The sequence below is a fragment of the Herpailurus yagouaroundi genome, unplaced genomic scaffold (assembly GCF_014898765.1).
Source record: "Herpailurus yagouaroundi ecotype Mexico unplaced genomic scaffold, PumYag 162, whole genome shotgun sequence".
Classification (NCBI taxonomy): Eukaryota; Metazoa; Chordata; class Mammalia; order Carnivora; family Felidae; genus Herpailurus; species Herpailurus yagouaroundi.
Window position 1 is genome coordinate 31,013,029 of NW_024412403.1, and position 26,010 is coordinate 31,039,038.

Below are 26,010 nucleotides of genomic sequence, written 5' to 3' on the forward strand. Positions count from 1 at the left end.
CTAACAGAATGAGGATCTCATCTTTCTACTTCTAACTTTAACTCAAACCATACAATGCACAAATCGAAAAGTAAAATAATTATTGTACGAAAACAAATTTTATTTCAATTTTCTTGTTTCCTTCAAATTCAGCTTATGCTACTTAATGAAAACACTATTTTCAATAAAACTTTATATTTTAAATGCCTTTCTATAATTCACCTATTTAATAGGAATGATGCTAATAAATAAAAACAGTAAGCACTCTCCACTTGACTTTCATAAGATTAGAGGTAAATCATTAAGGATCCCAAATGACAGAGGAGAAAATTGGGGCACAGATAAGTTAAGTCAGGTGGCAGGCTCACACAGGAAATAAATAGTAGCTATGCTAGTATAAAAACATCCATCTTCTGACCTCTATTTCAGGGCTTCTCACAACTGCAGTATGATTAATCAATAACAGGAAGCAAACTAAGTATCAAGAAAAGATCATCCATTTGTATCAGTCTTTCCTTTATGTGATTAGAATCCAAACTACCAAGTGTTGAAGGAGTCAAAAGTTGAAAGCTTTGCCTATTTTAGTGACTAGTGAACAGTCTTTTCTTTATTATTATCAGCAGATTTGCTGATAAACACAGACATGTACTGTACCCAAATCTGTGAACTCTTTTGTAGATATTTTGCTAACATGTGGAAAATAAACTCTTTCTTTTAGCAATTTATTTTTATTTTCTTTTATTTTTATACTGAGAGAACACTCAAATAATGTGCTGAAATATGTATTGCCTTATGGATTGCAGTTGGCAGGGGCTCTTAGTGTTAAAGATTCACACATTTCAAGTAAGATTGGATACATTTATATTTGTGTCAGGAAAAAAAAAAAAAAAAGAAGAAGAAGAAAAGAAAATGGTTACTTAAAATATAACCAAAAGGCAAAATCATGGCATTTGGCCAGAGAGGTGGCAGGATCCTTTCCTGTCAAAGCTCCGTTTTGGCAAGCAAAAAAAAAAAAAATTTGTGGGATATATTCTACTGTACCATCTTTGACTGAAAAAAAGTAATTATTTAGAGAAAGCAATTTAAATCTAAGGTATGGTAAGGTGTTTGCTAGAGAAACAAACACTCCCTTCGATGCTGTTGTTATTCAGGATATATTCTCTTCTGCAGTTTACTAAAATAATTTCTCCAATGTGTGGGAAGTTCCTATGCATCCAGCTTTGCTATAGATATGACATTACATCAACAGTGACACGACTTGTTTACAAGAGGGTGGTATAAACAGCAAATGTTCTTCCTTAAAACAGCTTTCTTGTTGAATTTCAACAGAAAAGTAGAATAAATGTAGAAGGAAGAACAGAAGGAGATAATCTTTAACATGTAGAGTAAATTCTAAGGCAAAGGAGAGAGCAGCTGATGGTATCATTATGTGTTTGCTTAAAATATATATATATTAGTACCGACTCTACTGCCTTCTTTTTCATATCTAATATAAGACATTCAAATTGTATGAGTTTTCAGTGTGGAAGGTAATATATGGCTTATTATAATGTGCCTTAATATTTCTGGATATTACCTGGTTTCAAATTAATTAAATGAAAGTAAAAACATCAAATCAAACAAGAAAGAGGGAGGGAGAGAGGGAGAGAGAGAGAATGAGAACCCAAATACCTCCTCCAGCCAGATTTAGTCAACTTTCTGATGGAGGAGTCGCAGGAGACACTCACTGGAAGAATTATAGGTATAGCAAAAGCCCTTCTCATCTTTTTGATCTTGCCTTAACCTTATGCCTTTTCCTAGATGTAAAAATGATTTGCATAACAGTTCAGATTGTACCTGACATTGAAAAATATTAATTCGCCTCTCACATGAGAGATATTATTTAACACAATACAACCCGATAAAAATAAGTTAAATTTTAGCACATTACTCATCATTTGGATTATCATTGCTAGCTTGTACCCAGGTACTGACCTACATGATTATAATTCCAAGGGCTTGGGGACCCTTAGGAGTATCTGTAGGAGCGCCCTGGTCTGGAGGGAAAGAACTTTTCCAGAGCTCTCTGGAGCTGGTCATGGAAGGTGTTTCATTTCCGCAGATGTTAGCCCGTAAGAGAAACTCTCTGGAGTAGAATGGATTAAATATTCTGGACACGATGTCTTGGTTTTGCTAGTCCAGTCTCCTCTAGGTTCCTTGGAAGGTGCATTTGTGCTTCGTGAAACTGTGGAGTAATTGAAAGTGCACAGTACATGATTTTTGTCATTAACATGCTGGAACTTGAACCCCAGCACTGTCACCTTATTGGCAGATGGGTGGCCTTGCCCACCTGATTTAACCTTTTTGAATCTCTGTTTTCTGATTTATAACACCAAGTTAATATTGCCTCCTCTATAGGAATGTTTTAATATTAATTCATTAAAAGTATGAATCAAAACTATAATGAGATATCACACCTGTCAGAATGGCTAATATCAACAACAGAAGAAACAACAGGTGCTGGTGAGGATGTGGAGAAAGGAGAACCCTCTTTTACTGTTGTTGGGAATGCCAGTTGAGGAAGCCACTGTGGAAAACATTATGGAGGTTCCTCAAAATGATAAAAATAGAGGTACCCTATAATCCAACAATTGTACTATTAGGCATTTACACGAAGAATACAATACTCATACAAAGAGATACATGTATCCCAATGTTTATAGTAGCATTATCCACAATAGCCAAATTATGGAAACAGTCCAAGTTTCCATCCACTGAAGAAAGGGTAAAGAAGAGGGGGTTATATATACAAAAGCATGAAATCTGGCCATTTGCAAGGACATGGATGGAGCTAGAGCGTATTATGCTAAGTGAAATAAGTCAGAGAAAGACAGATACCATAGGATTTCACTAATATGTGGAATTTAAGAAAGAAAACAAATGAACAAAGGGGCAAAAAAAGAGAGACAAACCAATAAACAGACTCTTAGCTATACAGAACAAACTGATGTTGCCACAGGGGAGGTAGGTAGGGGGTTGGGTAAAATAAGTGATGAGGATTAAGGAGTGCACTTGTGATGAGCACTGAGTGATGTATGGAAGTGTTGAATCTCACTATATTTTACACCTGAAACGAGTGTCACACTGCATGTTAACTAGCTTGAATTTAAATTAAAACTTAAAAAAAAGTACTTTAGATACTATTAATCCTAAGGCAAATGTTAGCTATCATTATTATGTGGAATGAGTCAGTGGTTTCCCCAGCAATCTCCTCAAAGCCCATGTCTCTACACCAGCTGAAACCTCATTGAAGTGAAGAAACACATTCTGAAATCTGTTTTTTATTGTACCAAAATACACATTTTGGGACTTCAGAATTGGATTGCATCATAGTATTCAAGATTCCAAATTCCTTAGATTCATAGTAGTAAATTAGTGATGGACCAATAGTGATCGTATCATTATGATATATGTAATTGGTCATGTTTTTCTTTTTAACATTTATTGAGTCTCTGATATGTAGAAGGCCTCAGGCCAGATGCCTTAGGTTATATAAGGATGCAGAAGGACTCTTTTCCGCAACAAGGGCAACTAGTAGACAATATATATGTTTCTAGTGGAAGAAATTAGTCAACATATGAAGCAGAATAAATAAATGAATTATGTGCTAATTAGTAGATGAACAAGACACATATTGTAAAAATTCAGAAGGAAGAGTAATTACTTATGATGCTGTAGGGGAAAGATGGAGAAAATCAAATTTTTGGACAGCAATGGAATCGTTTGAGACAAAACACAGATAAGAAAATGTATAGTGTGCAGAAAGGCAGGGAGGGATCCATAAATACTGGATTTGTCTAAGGAATTGTTAGTGGATGAATGGAAGATGCTAAAATACAGAGTAAGAAATCTTCCATGAAGCTTTTCATTTTTTTTCTTAGCTTTATTTCCAGATATTGATGGAGGTGTTTTGGGGAAATCCCAACTTAAGTACTTGTGAACAAATGAATAATAACTAGTTTTTATAAGAAAAAAAATAAACCTTTGGACTACTTTCACCTAGTTTATGGTTACAAATATATTTCTGTTTTGATTTAAAATGATGAGGAAGATGGCTAAAAATAAAATGAGCCAAGTTTTATGCGTATTGCATTTTAACAAGTTGGATGTCTCATTGGAATGCACTGCCTTCTTGCTCCACATTTATTTTTGGAATTTAATAAGGCGCCTGTCATATCTGCCTCAAGGCTAAAAAACATCATGGGGGAGAAATCCAAAGTACTGTCATGATTGAGTGACACGGAGCCAATTTTATTTTATTTCCTTTTCATGGGAGGGTGGCTGAAATTAGCCGGCCTCCCTGAACAGGCTTTGCTACACCATCTGTTCTAAAGGCCTTGTGCTGGTTAACTGGTAATGACATTGACCAGTGACATTTGTCAGGTGGATTTGACTCAGAATACTGGTAGAGGACTTTCATTAAAAAATTAATTCTGTGCATTGTACTGCAAAGCTCATTCTCATGATAGATTCTGGTACAGTGCCACATATCTGCAGAAGTGGGTCTCATTACCTGAGAAACTTGGGAAGGTAATAACTTCTTTATTTCTTCTCTGTGCTCCCAGAGCACATAATTAACATGCTGACTCATTTAGCTCAACTCTCTTTAGGATGTGGATTTGCGAATACAATGGAGACTTCAGAGAAATTGTGGCCAACAAGTATGCGTTCTGATTCTCATAGAGACTGAGGGAAAATCTCTGCTATTTGCTGCTGCTGCTTTCTTTGAAGCTGATGTGTCGTACAATGTGACTTTTTAAAATACAACCATAATATGTTGGGATTTAAATGGAGTCATGATATTTTAAAGCATTTTAAGTTAGACCAGGTATCATGGAATGATCTTGCTATTGCTGAGTTACTTATAAAATTGGGGGTCATACTTAGCTGAAGGATCTGACTGAGGCATAAAAATAAATGACATACCATTCAGTAGGTATGCTGCTGTAATAACTGTGTAAGTGCTGTTTTGCTAATTAAATCAGAGATGAGGTTCGTTTTTTTTTTTTTTTTTTTTTGGTAGTCACTAGGAGCAAGAAAGTTAAATTATGTGAACTGAAAACATGTGAAATAGTACTATGACGTCAAATAATAAATATGTACCATGAACAAAGTGAATAATTTGTAATTAGTCATCCTTCCCTACCTTTATTATTTTGAATTTCCTGCCTCTTGGGTAAACAGCACAGGAATAGTGAATCTAACCCACTTTTTAACGAGTTTGCACCTTCCTGGCCACAAAGAGAGATCCATCAGTTTTCCCTGAATCCCAGAAGATCCTGGTGATAGGATTGAAACGTGAGTTTGGCTTCAAACCACTAAGGGTACACACAGGTGCATATTGGATGGGTAAGTAAGAAGGGGAGGTCCACTGTAAGAACGTTGAACCCCGAGATCATATGGCTACACTCACTCTGATCCCAACTATATGGGTTGGATCAACTCTCAGTTGTATGGACGATTATTTAGTAGTAGGACCAGATCTAAACCGTTAGGTATTGAGCCACCATGTAAGAGTAAATGTGAAATATGAGATAGCAAAATAAGCCCTTCTCCATGGCAAAGGCACTCCGTGCTTCAGCATTCTCAAGGAAGCATGAATCATGAGATGCCAACTGTCTCTTGACGTGTTGGCACTCAACGCTTTATTTTTCGTTCTGATGGAGCTACAAGGCAGTATTGTATAGATTCCCTAAAATATTCTGAAAGCTATCAGGAAAGCAATTTATCATTTTTTGGTAAACAATGAATTCAATTTAAATACATGCCATTCCTTGGAGAGAATATGCCTCTTGATTATAGTTGGATCCCATCTTATTTTACACAAGCTATCTCTTGGGGGCATAATTTTTCAGTCAAAGAAACAGGAAGATATATTGACTGTTTGATTTAAATGTTTATTTGCCTCCCCCAAACACTTTATTGCATAACTGGTCATTGACAACTGGTGCTGAGAGTCGAAGAGGGGTAGGATGAATTATATTCAACTTAATGAAAAGTTTAAGGTAATGCTCATGAAAAAAAATGGGGGCAACCTTTAAAATATTTCACTTCTAGTCAACAATTACATTTATTATTTGGGTGGTTATCTACCGAGTGATGAATCATTCTAAACAGATTGAAGTCTTTAGTCCATGTGGCTAGTTAAAGATTCCATGCTTAGAACCGCTTTATTTAACTTAAATGTATCACTAATGATTTCTGTGAAACTGTATAATGCTGTTCCCATGAGCAACTCAGAATAGCTCTCAGGCTTTGAGTCTAGTCTTTATTCCTGGAGCTGGCAAGAGGAGGTTGTCATGGAGCTAGGGGAGAAATCAGCAGACTCTATTTATGTTCTAGGTGAGAAGATACTGTCTTTCTTCTGTAAAATTTTAGAATTTGGTTGTGCTGCAAGGTCTTACGAGAGAGTATTGTGCACATGGGGGCCGGATGATGTTTGTGGATAGTGATGAGAGTAATTGGATATTCACATCTCAAATATGAGGCCAGTTGTCATCCTTCAGTTATTTGCTCACAAATACATGGGCTCCTCTTCTGCTCTTCAATAAGAGTAATTGTGTTGCTTACAAAATATTTCCCCTACAACCAGAAATTCTGAGTGATAGAATTATCTTCCTTGATTGAAAGGCACAATGTTGCTGAAATTGCCCATGTTATGTTCTCTTTCCTTTGGATTTTAGTATTTCTCCACCATTTCCCTTAGTGTTTCAAGGCATCCAACTGATTTGGATTTGAGACCTAGATCTGCCACATTCTGTTTGATGTTAAACAAGTAAAATTACATTGTTAAATTAGTAATAACCCTGTGAAAGAAAATTACTTGATAAGTTTGAGAGATCATTTGCTAGAATTGTATCTGATATTTCAGTCTACCAGTTTTATTCTCATAAGTGTAAAGATTTTTCATCATGTTTTTATTTTTTTTATTTTTTAAAGTTTATTTATTTATTTTGAGAAGTAAATTTTGCATTTGTTTTATTTATTTTGAGAATACAAGCAGGGGAGGGGCAGAGAGAGACAGAATCCCAAGCAGGCTCTGTGCTGTCAGCACAGAGCCCAACGTGGGCTTGAATTCACAAACCGTGAGATCATGACCTTAGCTGAGATCAAGATTCAGATGCTTATCCAACTGAGCCACCCAGGCTCCCCAAGATATTTTGTAACCTACATTTTTAAGATACAAAGGGGAAAAAACCCAACTCCTCATCTTTATCCTTGATTACATGCTTAAAATTTTTCTTGGCATTTTGTCTGGATTTAGAATACATGTAATACCAATAGTTATAAGTATTTTCTATAATGAAAACAGATTAGCTTTTTTCCCCTCCTTATTTCACAGTTTATTTTTTTTTTAATTTTTTTTGGTTTCTTTTTTTAAATTTTTAATTTTTTTTATTTTTTAATATATGAAATTTATTGTCAAATTGGTTTCCATACAACACCCAGTGCTCATCCCAAAAGGTGCCCTCCTCAATACCCATCACCCACCCTCCCCTCCCTCCCACCCCCCATCAACCCTCAGTTTGTTCTCAGTTTTTAAGAGTCTCTTATGCTTTGGCTCTCTCCCACTCTTCATCATGTTTTTATTTTTTATTTTTTTTAATTTTTTTTTTCAACGTTTATTTTATTTTTGGGACAGAGAGAGACAGAGCATGAACGGGGGAGGGGCAGAGAGAGAAGGAGACACAGAATCGGAAACAGGCTCCAGGCTCTGAGCCATCAGCCCAGAGCCCGACGCGTCGCTCGAACTCACGGACCGCGAGATCGTGACCTGGCTGAAGTCGGACGCTTAACCGACTGCGCCACCCAGGCGCCCCTTCATCATGTTTTTAAATTTGGGTGTTTATTTCATTGAGACCTGGAAAAAAAAAAGCACAACAAAACAGCTTTTTTCTGGGTTACCTGAAAACCAGCTATGACAAAGTATTCTGCTGTGATTTCTGTGTCTATTTTTTTTACAGTTGTTTTTGTTACAGAAGACACTTCTTTAATGTTTGTGATCTAGAGAGAAATAATCAAAGCTTCATACAGATGAAGTATTAGGAAAAATCAGTGACTTTAAGGCAACGTACTATGCTGAAAACTTCTTGCAGTTTTCGAACAGAAAAGGATAGTTGCTCCCCACACAGTGCCTGGCAGTCTGCTTTATCTTTATATTGAAGGTGGTACTTAGTTTCAGCTGAATGCCAATGTCACCTACCAACTTAAAATGAAGTTGTTAATCTAAATTTTAGAAAATGCGTAGCTTTATATATAAATATTGTGTGATTGCCTAAGGGTGTAAACATATGAAACTTTACCTTATTTTATATTTCTGAACTCATATTCATATTTAAGTAATATAAAACAAATAAGAATTATTGTTAGGAGTCAGAGAGAATGTTTCTTTAAAAAAAATATCTTTCCTTTTCTAACCAAATTTGAAAATAACTACTCTATAGGATGATGATGATGCCATCTAGGACTTGTGAGACACACAGAAAACTAAGAGCTGGCTGTAAAGTTAAAGAGTGTTAGATTTCCTGTTTTTTCCCGATTTTCCATATATAAGTTTTACTTGAGGAACCCTGCTTTTAATGAACCACTCCAAAGAAATTTTTTTTCTACATAAATACAGAAAAATGCTGTTATATCATAGCACACTAATGCTATACATGCAGGAAGTCAGAATTATAGCCCTAAAATATTGTTATTATAGAGTCATAACTAAAAATGACTAGCTTACTTCAAAGCCACGATAATTCAGAGTAGTTCATTAACTGCAGATCTAGAAAGGCCTAGAACTGAGTTCTGTCTTGAATTTTGATTGATTCACTTTGTAATCCTTGTCAAGTTATTTATCGTGGGGTCATTTTTAGTCTCCTCCTCTCTAAAATGGAGGCCCTCAGCCTTCCTCGGAAGATCATTTGGAGGATTCTGTCTGGTAATTGTCCAAGATGACTGGGCTGCCCTGTATTGGGCTTTCAACAAATATTCAGCTTCTTTCCATTTTGTCTCTATCATTCCACTGGCGGAAATGCCTTTCCCTTTCCTCCTTCAATCCCTGGTCTTTCTTATTCCTCGTGCTGGACATGAGGCAGAGCTGGGGCCATATGCTGAAATGCAGTGTATCTCAGAGAGAAAACTAATGTCATTTGAGCCAATGATTGGTTTTACTTTTCAGGTTTGAACATTCTTTAATCCTTTCTTAAAGGTAAATTAGTCAAACTAGACAAAGTACATATAGTCTTTGTGGACCATGACTGAGCTGTGTACACAAAATACCAGCGGAAGCAGACACGAGACTTTTGCTTCAGAATCAAATATTCAAGCGATAACTGACTGGAATAGGCATTCTCTTTTATGTTGTCCCCTTGCCAGTCCTTTGACTTGGTTTGGGATACACCTGGATTGTGTCTTAATGACCCCTGAGTGGTGTCCTTCTCAGTGTTTGCTTTTCTGCAGCTGTGATTCATGAGCAAGGAGAGACAACGCCTTCTTAAAAAAAAAAAAAAAAAAAGCCCAGGCTCAGTATGGTGACTAAGAGTGACAAATGTGTGCATGGCTTATTCATAAATCACTTCATTCATTTTAAATGGCATTTGATTCTTTTGAAAGAACAAACCTTTTACATCTTATTTTTAAATTAGGATGAAACAGAAAGTTATGGTAAATGAATGCTAACTGGTCACCTGTTTAGAAAAGGCAGATTTCTCTATATTACAAAATACCATTAATTTAATTTATCTGGCTAGTTGTATTAACCTTCAATTTATGTTGTTTGGAAAAATGAATGGGTGCATTGAAGCTGGCATCACAGAGCTGTCTGGAGCACATTAAGACCCAAGTTAAAGAAAACTAGGAAGTATTGCAAACAAATTTTTGAGAAGGAAGAAGTAAGCACAAATTAGGAGTGCTCAAGCCAGCATATCTGTGTTTCTCCAGATGGCCAACAGATGCTTATGTTTGATTCTGTATGAAGTGGACTGCCCCTGATGTACACAATTTCAGCACTAAGTTTGGACTTGAATGAGAATATTAGAAAGATAATTGTAGTTCCTAGGAGACTTCTTTAATAGCTGAATTTAAAAATTAACTGTAAAGTTCATACAAGCCAAAGAAGTATTTCTGCAAGTTGATTCAGGTATTTAAATACACTTGTATGGAAAAATAATTTGAAATTAAATCAGGTGGAGAAAAAATGACTTATCTAGAATTTATTCACAAAAGGAGCTATGTGAAATAAACTACAGAAATAAGTTTAATATTCATTGAATAGTTCTATTAAAAAATCATAAGTTTTGTCTTTTTAAAAAATTAAATCTAGGGACACCTGGGAAGCTCAGTTGGTTAAGCGTCCAATTTCGACTCAGGTCATGATTTCTCAGTTTGTGAGTTCGAGCCCCACGTCAGGCTCTGTGCTGACAGCTCAGAGCCTGGAGCCTGCTTTGGATTTTGTGCCTCCCTCTCTCTATGCCACCCCCCCCCCCCGAAGAATAAATAAACATTGAAAATTTTTTAAAAAATAAAAAATTAAATTAAATCTGGTATTACCAAAGTTTTATGAAATATGAGTCCTGGCATGAAAGAAAGTTTTTCCTGGTAGGAAGAATCCAAATCTAATTAGGCAATAAAAATCATACAGTGTGATCAATTGGCCTGCATGACTTCAGAATGATGGATAATCAGATTTCTTCTTTTTTTTCTTCTCTGCCACTGAGAGATGACAACATGTCAGCAGTGGGGTAATAGCATATTCTTCCATTCAAATATATGAGTTATTTCCATAAGAAGATTGTGGTTTTCACTGAGACAGGTATGGATTCTAATCTCTAGATTCCAATAAAGTAAACTTGAAAGAGTGGTAAAGAAATGACCTACAACCATGAATATAAATCGACACTTAAAAATCCTAATATATAATATTTGATACATTCGTTCAAAATAGTTTTTAAAAAACACATATTGGACATAATTTTTCTTTTGATATTGTTTTATACTTTGTTTAATCACTATGCTTAAGGACACCTTAGCTAAGCAGTTAATTTTGATTTTGTTTGGGAAGATAATGAAAATATTGCCTTGATTTTTTTTTTCTCTGAAGACATAATTTTCTGTTACTAAGTGATTGCTATATTAAGTCAACATATTAATGTTTTAATTGGATCAATACAAACCTTAGTTTATCTAATGTGGTAGTTATTTTCTAGGGAGTAAAAGAGGACTAACCCTTTGAAGTACCTTTACCATGCAGTAAGTAATTAAAATAGTGCTTTCTTGGGTTTTTGATAGAATGATTTTGGCTCCTTTCTCTAAACTGAGAACTTAAAATCTGTAAGCTGAACTATCAAAGATTCTTACATGTAGTCTTAGGCGATGTTGAAGTTGAACACTTTTCAGAACTGTTAGAAAAAAGGAGAGAATTGTTCTATTTTTTAAAGTTTATTTTTATTATAAGCTATTTTTATTCTCCATAATCTTTTTGTTCATTGTCAACTTAGAGTTAGAATTTAAAGCACCTTGAGTGTAGCATTTGTTAAAGACCTGCTCTGTTCTAGGCACTTATTTCGTTTGCTTTTATTTAATTCTTATTTCCTTATTGAGTCAGCATTTCCCTTTGACAGAAGAGGAAACCAAGGGTCAAAGGGGTTAAGTGTCTTGCTCAATGTCACCCAGCAAAAAAGTGGCAGAGTAAGGACAAGGTCCCAGATCTTCTGACCCAAGGTCTAATGACCTTTCCATTAAACTTCAATTGCCAATTTTGTGCATAATAGGAACAGACTACTGTATCCTTTCTTAGAGAGAAAAATACACTGAAATACAAAGTTTCAACTGTACTGTCAAAGGGAAAAGTAGACTTGAGACTTTTCACCAAGATGCCAGATATCTAGGGAGGTAGCATTTAGGTTAATCCTGGGGAGACTGAAATTTCTTTTGGAAAAAAAAATGTAAATGTGATGTTATCCACTGAAATATGAATTTAGGGAAACCAAAATCTTTTTTGAGGTTTTTGAGATCAAATTCAGATATTCAAGTCTAAAAATAGAGACTACTTTTCTTAAAGGCACCTGCTAGTTTAAAGAAAATTGTTGGCAAAGTGACAGTTTGTAAGAATTAATAAAATGAGCCTGGAATAAAGGATTCTGTGTTTGAAAAACAATTCAACTAATAAGTAATAAATGTAGGCTAGATGATGAATGTATTTAAGGCCTATTCTTGGAGGTTCCTAACCATGTGACCACAAATCTCTACTGCCACCTTGTGGTAGTATGTATATCTCCGAGACTGGCTCCAGTGAGGAAAATTAACCTCTTAAGTGCTGGGAAGCGCAAAATGTCCATGGTAGCTAAACTTAGTTTCTGAATTCAGGGGCCAAAGAGTTTGGGGTAACACAGTATACATCGTCCAGAGTTGCTACCCAAACTCTCACTGTAGTGATGCAGGAACCCTGTTGATTTGGAGAGCAAAGCTATTTTACAGATGCCACAGGATGAAAACCATGAGCAAGAATAGGAGCTAAATTTCATTTCAGATTCTTTTGTAGTCATAGTGAAAGAAGACATGGTGTTTTTAAGTGGATCCCAAACGCCAACACAATTTTTATCTGGAAAGTACGTTTTAATCTATTCCATAGAAAGCAATGAGAAAACAGTCTTGCCAACGGAAATCCTCTGCGTGTGTAAGAACAGAAGGCTTCCAGTTACTTGTAGACATTTTGCTGCGTTCATAAAACTGACCGACAGTGTTTGTGTCTGGAGTTTGAGTAGTTACTGCAGGTTGTAAGCCAGCTTTGTTGTCAGCCCTGAGCATGTGTTTCAATTATCACATCAAAAAATATGTTTGATTCCAAAATGATCAATTATTGAAGCTCTGTATGTGATAGCGAATGTGTCTATAAACTCATTAACCCAATGAAGCCACCTAATTGTCAACAGTTGATCAAGATTCTGTCTTGAGATCGTTTGTCTTTAGGTGCTAGTGATCTTCCTGTTTTAATTCCACTAGCAGAAATAGGGTTAATAGATGAAATTACAGATGCCAACAAAACCGAGATCTGAAATTCTTTGCACTTTATCATCTTAGAAATAGTTTTAAAAATCTTCAATACTTAGCACTTATTTTGTATTTTGTAATGATTAAAAGGTTTGGAATACATCTTTGTGTTAAGAGCAAGTCTGTACCAAAATACAAGTTATGTGATTTGGGAAAATTATTTCATCAATTTCCTTATGTGCATGATAAGGAGAACATCAACATCATAAAGTATAAACAGAAGTCAAAAGAGTAAAATGCTTCGTGTGCTTCTCAGTGTGTGTGTGTGTGTGTGTGTGTGTGAACAATACTCCCCCAATAATCTCTATTTTACTCAGCATAAACATCTTGATAGCTTCTTATATCTTACTTAACTTAAAGATGATGGGAAGTTTAAGTATTAGTATAAAAAAAATGTCCAAAAAATCTTCAGTAATAGATCAGTTAGTATTATGGAGTATTTTTTTTAAGAATATTGATAGAGAAAGGCATAAAGAGGAATAAGCTTGACCCAAGAGAGCCTTTTGTTAAGAGCTGAATATAAAACCAAGGCTCACAAGGACCACCAAAACAAACAAACCTCTGCAATGTCTGAGTAAGCCAGCCTGCCTGGCTCAGTAATTTATGTTGTGTGCCACTGATTTCTCAGGCAATTTTTAGAGGCTTTTTGAAAATGGTCTCCAAATTATGCACTAATACAGCACTGCTAATGAAAGCCCTCCTAGAACACAGCCTCATTAGCTCTCACTTTTTTTTTTTTTTTTTTTTGCTAATCCACAAATTCTATCCTTCTTGGTGGACACCTGGTGGTCCCCCTCCCCTTCCCATATCTCAGCAGACATGTAATTGCCAAGGAGAGGAGCGAGGTTTCGTATTACCTAGACACGGGGCTCATGCAGACTCTTCCATGAGACTGTCTGTTGTCAATAATTAAGAGCTATCAAAACACTTGGCTAATTTACACTTGATAATCTGAAATGAGGGTCCCTGTGATCACTAGCTTCTGTTTTATTATTTAAATATACATGGTACACAAAGCGGACTGGGCCCTAAGCAAGCCATATCAGGGAAAAGAAGGGCTTTTCAGCAAACAGGATGTAGCCCAAAGGTTACGACAAGGTAGAACAAACACAGCCCTGTGAATGGTCTTTATTGCTGAGAAGCTTCACAGAGCAGGTGGGATTTTAGAAGCTCTTTTCAATGCTGAGATGAGACCTGGCAAGATTTAATTGGCAAGCTGTTGTAGTCAAATGCAGAGACCATGAAAAATGGGCATGCGTTTTGGACTTGAGTAGGGAACTAGAACACTTTTTCAAAAGAAATGATTGCTAGAAATAAGAGGAAGCCACGAGGCATTGACGGAAAGAAATTAAAAGCATTAATTTTTAGAAAATGCAAACTGTCAGTAAAAATAAAACAACGTAGTCTCTATGTAAATAGTGAAAAACCCTTGGCAAAAAATGGTCAGACTTACATTTTCAGCAACATTAGTTTAGCATAGGATTGACTACCTACCTAACCTGATTACTTGAGCAGAGTTCAGGATCTTTTTAGATTTTCGAATTCCAGTTTACGAGGTGAGAGATCAGTGGTGTAACTGAAGGTACTGTTACCAGTATTTTCAGATTATATTAATGGCTAAGACACAATACACATTGACAAAAAATGATCTGTAAGAAGGAATAATGCCATGAAAATAATGCCATAAAAATAATGCCACGGCACGTTATTTGAATCTTATCTCATAAATAAAATGCTTCGCTATAATGTCATTTAAACAGTTTTTTAGCTAAATGCCTTGAGTGGAATCTGGGGCAATCTAGGTATTAAACTCCACTAGATAGGAAGTATATGACAAAATGTATTGGTTTTATAACCTATCGAGATACATTCTGTAAATTTGAAATAATGTGCCAGCATGAGGGAATCCATGTGCCATGGAAAGTGTGTATAGGAAATTAGCAAGGTAGATATAGTCCAAATCCACTTGAATGGGTTTCAGGTGAAAGGATATCTGGAAATTTTAGATGACCTTAAAGTTAGAAGTGAGATTAGTGCTAGTTTAAGCAATAACCAAAATAATTAGAAAATATACCAGGTCACTTGGTTGGAGGGGAGAACATGGGTGTTATAGAAGTTTATGTCTCTGTTACACTTTTTCTAATCATACGTTCTTCCTCACTTTTCTTAACTTTACTACTTAAGAAAATTATACACATTTTCCTCAGAGGAGCAGATCATTTTCAAAGTCCAAGTAAGAGTTTCAGGTATGTCAGTGCTCATTTTTGCCCAATTGCCCACAATCCTTTTCTATAAAATCTTACTTTTGCTTCAGAGTTCAGCTTAAATGCCTCCTCAGTGATCTTCTGGCTGTAAATAAGCCAAATCTTTCTTTTCAACTTCCAAAATATCTTTCTTGGGGAATTTATCACTTTTATCTGTTTATCTGTGTTTATTACCTATAAATCTCCCCAGTTAGGTTGCCTTGAAGACAAAATATCTTTTGGGGTGCCTGGGTGGCTTAATCAGTTAAGCGTCTGATTCTGGATTTTGGCTCAGGTCATGATCCTAGGGTTGTAAGATCGAACCCTGCCGTGGGGCTCCGTGCTGAGCATGGATCCTGCTGGGGTTCTCGCTCTCCCTCTCTCTGCCTTTCCCCTGCTCATTCTCTCTCTCTCTCTCTCTCTCTCTCTCTCTCTCTCTCTCTGACAAAATAAATAAATAAACTTTCTAAATATCTTTTAATTCATGGGTGCTTTGCAAAAGCCCTTGATGACTGTCCACAGCTGTCCACTGTGCCTTTAGTTTCTTTCCGTATTTTCTTCTCATCTGACATTCCACCTCTGCTAAACTATTGGCTGAGCTCTGAGGACTCCATTCTCTTTTCTTGGGTTGTCCTTTTCCTGAATGTTCCTTCAGCTAATTCCTTCTAAACTTCCAATTCTCAACTAAGGTCTCTCTTACTTTGCAAAGCCTCCCTAATAATTTTGTCATATTCATATCCAATTTAATGACCCTTCTCTGTGTTCTCAGGAAATTATCCTTTATGGTTGAAGTTAGCATTTCACACTTTTATTTTTGTCTGTTTTCTTGTCTGTCCCCTGGAACAAAATTTCTTCTCCCTTTCAGAGGTGAAACATATGGTGTATGGTTAGTGCTTACTAAATACTGGGGAGTGAATGGATAAGTTAGCATTAGTGAAATGGGCGCATCATAAGAGTTGGGACTTTGTTTTGTATATCCCTCTACCTGTAGTGCTTGGAGCAGTGCCTGGTCCATAGTAAATAATCAATAAAATAGTTATTGAATGATTAAGAAAATACATGAACACAAATATTGTACATTTGGAAAAGAAGACAATTGGTTGCTAAGAGGTTGTGTCAGAAAGGATAATTATAGCTGGACACAAGTACTAAGAATTTAAAAGATGACAAAACAATTAGATACACAAGAGTAGAGCTTCGTATTTGGAAGTGAGCAAAATCACAGCAGGAACAAAGAAGCAGGAATGCATACTAGCTGCTGTTGTTTGACAAATAAACTCTTCCTCCCTAAAAGTTTACCTTAGCATTTCACCAGCTGACAATAATAAGAGAAGTAAGAGATATGAAAAATTACATGTCATTTCACAATCACTTCCGTGCTTTGTCTGTTTGCTTCATTGTGATGGTTCAGATGGTTCCATTTGACCCTAACCTCTAGCCGTTCCAACCTCAGAACCAATATTTATTGCCACATATGGGCTATCCATGGCAGCTGCAAAATCCAGATGCCAAGCTTTGGAATGTATTTTTACGGCAGCACCATCTGGGGCTCTGGCCAGCCTTCTTTATTGTCTCTTGAATGTTTACACTAATAGCTTTGCTGGGCCGTGGCACTACCTGTGGGACATGGTGAGGGTCAGGCCGTTTATGAGATCCTCTTGTCATTCCGTTTAGCATTTCCTTTTAAATGACTCTCACACCATATCAACTTATTCCTCTTAATGTATCTGCAATACCCTGTACTAAAACAGGTGGTCATCAAAATTAAGAAAGGGGTGCATAACACTAGGAGAGGATATTTTTCACGGATCGGCAGCCCATTTGTGGATGTGGGGGAAAATATGAATACTCTTACAAGTTAATGAATATATTATTTAACACATGAAGCATGGAAGACACACCCTATTATAGCCCTTAATCCAACTTATTGAAGTAGCATATTGATTGAGGTGATAATACTTCACAGCATAAGTAAACAGCATTTTAATTCCTGTGAAATTAAAAAAAAAGGAGTGGTCATTATTTCTCAGCAGCCAATGGACTGGGTCATTTGAAGATTTCCTTGCAACTCTGGATGGATAAAATGACTTTTTGTGATCCATAGAACTGTAATTTAAGAAATTTCTCTAAGGTGAACCAAGCTGATGCACTGTTTTGAATTGCAATAAACCCATCAGTTTAAATGAAGCGATACAGCACAAAGAAGATTCAGCTCAAACACTCACTCTTAGTGTGTTACACGTGGCAAGAAGAATTGGCTCTGGGAATTTAAATGACTTACCCAAGGTCACACAGGCCATAGATCCAGAGTGGAAGTCTAGATGAGGTTTGTACAATTATTTGATGATGGTAGGTCTGACAAGAGAGTCAATCACGATAATCGAGTCTCTGAAATGATGAAATGACCTAATAATTGTGCAACATCCCCTTCACTTTCAATGCTCGAATACTTGTGCTGCCCCGGTGCGTAATGTCACCTTCCTGGGGTGGCTTCAGGGGTAGGGATGTGGGGCAGCTACAGCCAGGCAGGGAACGTGACAGAAACTGCATTTGTTTGAGCTATTTGAAACCTCTTCCTGGTAGCTGGGCTTCATGGGAATTTCACAGACAGGCTGCCAACACAGAATTAGTGATGAAATGAGGTGCTCCCAGACCACTGGTTTCTAATCAGCCTGTCACATATCTGAGGAAGTAACTTGGGGCAAAGGGAGCATATGGGAAAGTAATTTGGTTGGAGATCTGCCTCTGTGCTGTATGTCTGTGCTGTATGTCTAGGAACTAGGTGCTTCATTTTAAATATATCCAGGAATGGAGAGAGAGACAGGACTGTGGAGTGTGCCTGTGCCCAAATGGCAAATGTGTTCTTGGAGAACACGCAGACGGGTTTACAGAAGCAACCTTACAAGTAATGTAGCCACTTAAGACAACAGTGACAATTAGATCCAAGGGAAGGATGATATTCTCTCCAAAGACACTTTAAATAGGAATGAGCTGTTAAAGCGTTTTTGTAGACTGAGAACAGACCTTTTAAGCGATGTTTAGTCTTGGAAAGAACAAGGCATATTGCTACACTGTGTTGTCAGTTCTCTAAGGAAATAGCATAAAAGGGAGCTTTTATTGTGGCTTAATCCTTTGTTCTGGAGAATCTGTGCTTTTATGTACAAGAATATGTTTTAATCAAAAATCATGACAATATTGCCATTCATATATCAGCAGTAAAATGCTAAGATGCACAGACATATACGCTCATATATGCACGTTTGTATGCATATTTTTTTAAAATTGGTTTATTGCCTTAGTTGGAAGAAAGTACCATTTGGGACCAAAAATACCTCTGGCGGCTCTGTTGCCAAAAGAATGCATTTCAGACTTCATCTTTTGTGTGAATGAGATGGGAGAAGAGTTTGTAGTACTCTAAAATATCCTTACACCGATTGACATATTCTCAGACTTTCTGAAAAATCGTGACTTAAAGCTGCCCACCTAGTAATGCTTACCACTTCAATTTTGTATCTTCAAAAACTATTATGGGTGAGAACAAATGCATCACCAACTGCATTGTTTAATACAGTAGCTGGAGGATATCTTTGGGAGGAAACTTAAACAACTAGATAGTCTCAAGTGACACAGTAGGTTATATGCGGCAGATGATCTCCCATCACTGAAAAACACATCAGAGGGTGCTGTTTTGCCTTTGTTTTGAAATCTGTGTTTTGCAAATTGAAAAAAAATGGCCACAATGCTGTAGTACTTAAATTGCTAAAGACGTGCAAGAGGTGAAAAAACTAGTGAGTTAAATGATCAATTGGAACCAGGTTTTTATTGCCCAAAGTACTCACGAAAGGGTGCTTGTGCTGATAAGTGTACTGGGAGTTGTGCATTCACAATGAGAGAGCATTCTCTCCATAAAAGTCTGGATGGACCTTGGCTATACATCCTTGTAAGTAATAGAGTGCTATTGAAGGAACCCTTGGGGCTTCTTCAAGTTGAACCTGGAAGTGGAGAGTAAGCGCACCTCTCTTGCACACACACACACACACACACACACACACACAATCCAAAAATATATTTTAAAAATCTCTCTAGAAAAAGTATTTTAAAAATCTCTAAAAGCTACTTGGGATAGCATGCATATTTTATCCATTGTCATTGGGCATCATAAATCAGGGTTGGGATGTTATAAAACAGGCAAGTGATTATAGTAAATTTTTGAGAGAACAGATAAAGTTGGTGATGGTGATGCTGATGCTGATGATAACTATGATGATGATCAGAGCTAACTTTGCTACAAACTGAGAATTACACTAAACACTTCAGTTACTGATTAGTTTAATCCCCATGACAGTTCTCTATCATCCGCCTTTTACATATGAAAACAAAACAAAACCAAACCAAAACCCTGAGACACAATGTTTACATAGGTTCTCTGAGATCACACCATCGCTAAATGGAACATTCCGTTCTCTGTGTTGTATTGCATCTCAGTGGAACAAGTTGCAAAATGAATTGTAGGGTCATCTGATAAGGTAAAGAAATTTAAAATTCTGAATTACATTAGTAGTAGAAAAAGCCCTCTCTAAAAACAAACAAACAAAAAACAAACATCGGCATTCCCTGAAAGCTAATAAACTATTTATCTGCTGTTTTCAATGCTTTACTTTTAATCTCCATGACTTATTCATTTTGTAACTGGAATTTTGTACCTCTTAATCTCCTTCACCTATTTCACCCATTCCCCCACCCACCTCCCCTCTGGCAACCACCAGTTTGTTTTCTGTATTTGAGAGTTTGTGATTTGTTTGTTTGTTCATTTGTTTCGTTGTTTGGATTGTATATATAAGTGAAATAATGTGGTGTTTTTCTGTGACTTATGTCACTTAGCATCATACCCTCTAGACCCATCCATGTTGTCAAAAATGAAAATATCTATTTTTTATGGCTGAATTGTAGCAGGATTCTCGCACAGAGAGTCGCGACACCAAGGCTTTTCTTTCCAGGAAGGAACTTATTTGTGCCAGCACCGCTCAGTTGGGTTCTTACCAAAGAACTGAGCCCCAAACATCACATGGCATAGTGTTTATATATTTTCTAAGTCTTTGTCTCCCATATATGGTAACACACAAACATGTAGTCTGATTAGGTGGTCGCATGTTCTAGGGTCGTGGAGGATGTTGTCAGGTACGCATATAGACAGGTTGCCTTGAGTTTGTTTTTGTTTTTGTTTTTTTTGTTTGTTTTGTTTTGTTTGTTTCTTTCCTTAGGGAGAGTATCCTAGCACAGAATAATATTCCATTCTCATGTGCTTACACACGTTCTCTGTGTGTGTGTATGTATGTATATATATATATATTTTTTTTTTTCTTTATCCATTCATCCATTATTGGACACTTAGGCTGTTTCTATATTTTGGCTATCGTAAGTAATGCTGCAATAAATATAAGGGTGCATATATTTTTTGAATTAGTGTTTTTATTTTCTTTGGGTAAACTCCAATAGTGGACTCACTGGATCAAGTGGTATTTCTAATTTTAATTTTTTGAGGAACCTCCATACTGTTTTCTTTAGTGGTTTGCCAATTTACATTCCCTCACCAATACCTGTTATTTCTTGTCTTTTTGATACTAGCCGTTCTGACTGGTATTAGGTGATATCTCATTGTAGTCTTGGTTTGCATATCCATTGTGATTATTAGTTTTGAGCATCTTTTCTTGCATCTGTTGGCCATCTCTATGTCTTCTTTCGAGAGATGTCTATTCAGTTCCTCTGCCTATTTTTAATTGGATTGTTTGCTCTTTTGGTGTTGAGCTATACAAGTTCTTTATATATTCTGGATCTTAACCCCTTATTGGATATATTATTTGCAAATATCTTCTCATTCGGTAGGTTGCCTTTTCGTTTTGTTGATAGTTTCCTTTGCTATGCAAAAGATTTATTTTGGTTTAGTCCCAATAGTTTATTTTTGCATTTGTTTCCTTTCTTGAGGAGATATAGTCATAAATATAGTGCCAAGGCCTACGTCCAAGAGAATAATACCATTTTTTAAATAAGAATTTCTAAATATTCTAATTAAGTGCTTATAACCAATGGAAAGTACGACCATGATTTTCTTCTAAAATATTTTTTACCACAGTTGTATCAGAAGTTTATAATAACAGAGGATATTTGTTGGTTTTATAGGTCCTGGTCTGGGTCTAAAGTGAAAGTTAAAACATCCAGGGACAAATGTTGTCTTTAGCTTTGTTAGTGAATCTCTCACCTGGACTCTTTCTTCATTGTTGGTCGTGTCTATTCTCAGTTACTCTTTATATCAAACTGATTTTGTAACAACTGCCATTTCACATGAACTTCTAGATTTTTATTTCCTTTCTACTTGTGTACGTGTGGATAAAGGTTGTAATTTTCATCTAAATTTATTGTTTTATTCAGATTTATTCTCAGCCATCATAGGAATGTTAACTTTACATTTTTATGACTTTTCCCCCATTTTGAAAAAAGCCTCTGTCTACTGAGAAAAGTCTCCTTTAGTTCCTACACTTGATCGTTCTAGAGAATTCAATCTTTTTTTGTTTTTGCACTATCTTCCATTGCCGTTCGGAATCAGCTAGAACCACAGCTTTACACTGTGGTTATTACTAGTAGATAGTTGCACATACTGTGAGATGGAGCCTTTTCCATCTTTGTCCCTTTAACACTTCCTGTCTCACTGATAGTTTTATTAGTCATTGTAGTGCTGCTGACGAGTCTGAATAGTGAGCAGCCTTTCCACTTAACTGTTAAAATAAATGGAGAATGTAGCTAAGATATTATATTTTAACATTCTAGAAATTAAAAAGGCATATGATACTATTGCTTCAGGTATACTACTTCATAACAATCTCTTATTCCTATTCCTTCAGAAATACCTTGAACAATTAGAAAGCTGTCTGGAGTGATGGTTGCTCATTTTACTACTTAAATCCAGAATGTAATCTATCCGTTGGAACTAGAATAAGACATCATTAAATAATTATGGTAACTCAAAAACCAATTTCTTCTAATGTGCTCCAAGTGCTTCATTTATATTATCTGATTCATCCTCACATCCCGTGATGTAGAAGAAAGACAGGCATCATGTTATCCCCATTTTCCAGTTGAAGAATGTGAGAGAGTCATTTGCCTATGGTTGCACAGTATGTCAAAGGCAGGAGGGGCAGAATATGTTATGTTTGCTCACTGCCAATCCACCCTTCCTTCCATTAGTCCTTATTCTCCTTATTCCTTAAGGTGTAGGCCATTAGGGAATTGATCTTGTTGGGGGAAAAACATCTGTTTTAAAATTAGATGCTTTTACAAGCTTATGTGCCTTGATATTATTTTAATAGGTATATCATTGCCTACTTTTTATGAGAGATGGTATAAAAGTGAAAAAAATACACTTACAGAAGTGAAATGAAAATAATAAATAAAGTCCTTTTCCATTTCCATTATTCTAAGTCATGCTCCTTGAGACTTCAATCTCAATATGATGTTAATAGAACCATTAGATATGATTCATACCATACATAAGACACTTCTATTGACAATTCCATCTTGACCAGGGGTCAATGGATCCATTACAATGCAAATCTTACTGTATACTTTCCATCTAAATCAAAAGACTTTGGTCTTGTGTCCACTCTAATATGTTTCACGAACTAGAGTCCAATCTCAGATGTGAAGTACACATCTGTGTTTCTCATACTAAATCATGCCTCTGTCTATATGCTCTCAGTTTAAAAGGTAATTAATTAAGTTTTGCATTGGTAAACTACTTTGGAGTATTTAAAGAACTGCATAGGGTTTATGAGAGTCCAGATTTGCCCTTTTAACACATCCCAACCCATAAAAAGAAAAATTTTAAGGATCCGTATCTCAATAATTTTGTACATATAATGGTATCCTGCATATTCAATAAGATATGAAGCATCAGAATATTTCCCAAAAGAATATCCAGACCTACCCTTATAAAGTGTAAGAGATTTCTACCAGTTTTTCAGGTAAGTTCAAAAATATCTCATTAGGCCCAGATATTTCCTTAAAATTCCTCTTTTCCTCATGTGATTTATTTTCTAAGCTGTTCTTTGTCTTTTTTTCCCATTGATCTTGGGTATCACTCAGACTCCTGCTCTACTCAGTGCTACAGGCAGCTTATGAGTGAAACCTGTCCTTATTCTGGGCAATCACTGAGCCTGTTTCTGGCCACATTTAAACTTCAGAGATGTACTGATCTCCAGTTACTCCTTCTCTTTTATTTTTCTTAAAAAAAGGAAAATTATAATTAATTGTTTTTTATTGAGGTGTACCAGCATATAACAGTACTTTTGTAGAGACCTACTCTCTTAACAGCTTTCATATATATAATACAGTATTATTAAATACAGTCACCATGCTGTGCATTACCTCCCCAGGATTTATTTATTTTATAACTGGGAGTTTGTATCTTTTAACCATTTTTACCCATTTTTATCCATCTCCCACCCCTTCCTCTGGCAACCATAATCTGTTCTCTGTATCTGTGAAGTTGTTTAGTTTGTTTGTTTTTAATTCCGTATGTATCAGCTCAGGTCATGATCTCTCGGTTCGTGAGTTTGAGCCCTGTGTCACGCTCTGTGCTGACAGCTCAGAGCCTGGAGCCTGCTTCAGATTCTGTCTCCCTCTCGCTCTGCCTCTCCCTGGCTTACACTCTGTGTGTGTGTCTCTCTCTCAAAGGTAAATAAATATTTAAAAAATTATGGGTGATATTACATAGTATTTGTCTTTCTCTGACTTATTTCACTTAGTATAATGCCCTCAAAGTCCATTCCATGTATAGCAAATAGCAAGATTTTCTTCATTTTTATGACTGAATGATACTCCATTGTGTATGTATATATGTGTGTGTGCATATATATATATGGAATATTGTATACTATACACACACACAGACACACAGACACACACACACACACACACACACACACACAACATGTCTTTATCCATTCATCCACTGATAGACATTTAGGGTTGTTTTTTTTTTTTTTTTTTTTTTTTTTTTTTTTTTTCATATCTTGTCTATTGTAAATAATGCTACAATTAAATAGGCGTGCATATGTATTTTTGCAGTTACTATTTTCATTTTCTTCAGATCTATATCTAGAAGTAGTATTGCTGGATAATATGGTAATTCCTATTTTTGATTTTTTGAGGAAACTCCATACTGTTTTCCTTAGTGGTTGCACCAGTTTGCATTCCCACCTACAGTGCATTTTTTCTTATCTCTGTTGCTTTTGTTTTTGTTTTTGTTTTTGTTTTTTTTGGTTGGATACAGTATACTTTATTGATGGTACATGATAAGGTAGGGCTCCCCAAGCCCCTCGCCTTCTTCAGGGGGTCTGGGATGGAAACTGGAGGTCAGGAGATTCTCAAGTGTGTTGGGTGATGAACTAGGGCAAGGACTCCCCAGCAGCTGACGGCCTCTCTCTTCTTCCTCTTGCTGGGGCTGGTGGTCTTGGAGGCCATGTGGACCATAAGGTCCACCACCCGGTTGCTGTAGCCAAATTCATTGTCATACCAGGAAATGAGCTTGACAAAGTGGTCATTGAGCGCAATGCCAGCCCCAGCGTCAAAGGTGGAAGAGTGGGTGTCACTGTTAAAGTCGCAGGAGACAACCTGGTCTTCAGTGTAGCCCAGGATGCCCTTGAGGGGGTCCTCTGATGCCTGCTTCACCACCTTCTTGATGTCATCGTATTTGGCAGCTTTCTCCAGGCGGCAGGTCAGATCCACGACGGACACATTGGGGGTGGGGACACGGAAAGCCATGCCAGTGAGCTTCCCATTCAGCTCAGGGATGAGCTTGCCCACAGCCTTGGCAGTGCCAGTAGAAGCAGGGATGATGTTCTGGGCAGCCCCTCGGCCATCACGCCACAGCTTCCCAGAGGGGCCGTCCACGGTCTTCTGGGTGGCGGTGATGGCATGGACTGTGGTCATGAGTCCCTCCACGATGCCGAAGTGGTCATGGATGACCTTGGCCAGAGGGGCCAGGCAGTTGGTGGTGCAGGAGGCATTGCTGACAATCTTGAGAGAGTTGTCATACTTCTCGTGGTTCACGCCCATCACAAACATGGGGGCATCAGCAGAAGGGGCAGAGATGATGACCCTCTTGGCCCCACCCTTCAAGTGAGCCCCAGCCTTCTCCATGGTGGTGAAGACCCCAGGAGACTCCACAACATACTCAGCACCAGCATCACCCCATTTGATGTTGGCGGGATCTCGCTCCTGGAAGATGGTGATGGGCTTTCCATTGATGACAAGTTTCCCGTTCTCAGCCTTGACTGTGCCGTGGAATTTGCCGTGGGTGGAATCGTACTGGAACATGTAGACCATGTAGTTGAGGTCAATGAAGGGGTCATTGATGGCGACAGTGTCCACTTTGCCAGAGTTAAAAGCAGCCCTGGTGACCAGGTGCCCAATACGGCCAAATCCGTTGACTCCGACCTTCACCATCGTGTCTCGGGGACGCGGCTGGCACTGCACCAGAAGATGTGGCTGTCTGTCGAACGGGGAGGAGCAGAGAGCCTGTTGCTTTTGTTTTTTTAACTGAGCTGCTTGCTGTTCCTCCCCCATTTCTGTTCCCTGTGAGTACTTCTTAGTACAGATGAGGTGAAAGTAGCAGGGAGGGGTTGAGCAATATTGCATATGGGGGCCTTCCCTCCCTTGG

At 37.1% G+C, this 26,010-nt stretch overlaps 2 protein-coding genes across 20 annotated transcripts in view; one reads left to right on the forward strand and one right to left on the reverse strand.

The window, feature by feature from the left end:
* Nucleotides 1–26,010, forward strand: part of ROBO2 (roundabout guidance receptor 2) — a 1,749,879-nt gene that overhangs the window by 1,329,458 nt on the left and 394,411 nt on the right. The gene's annotated exons all lie outside the window — the stretch shown is intronic.
* On the reverse strand, nt 24,705–25,853 carry LOC121036442 (glyceraldehyde-3-phosphate dehydrogenase-like). The gene has a single exon (XM_040484960.1). The coding sequence runs from the start codon at nt 25,794–25,796 to the stop codon at nt 24,705–24,707; it is 1,092 nt and encodes a 363-aa protein (XP_040340894.1). The 5' UTR covers nt 25,797–25,853.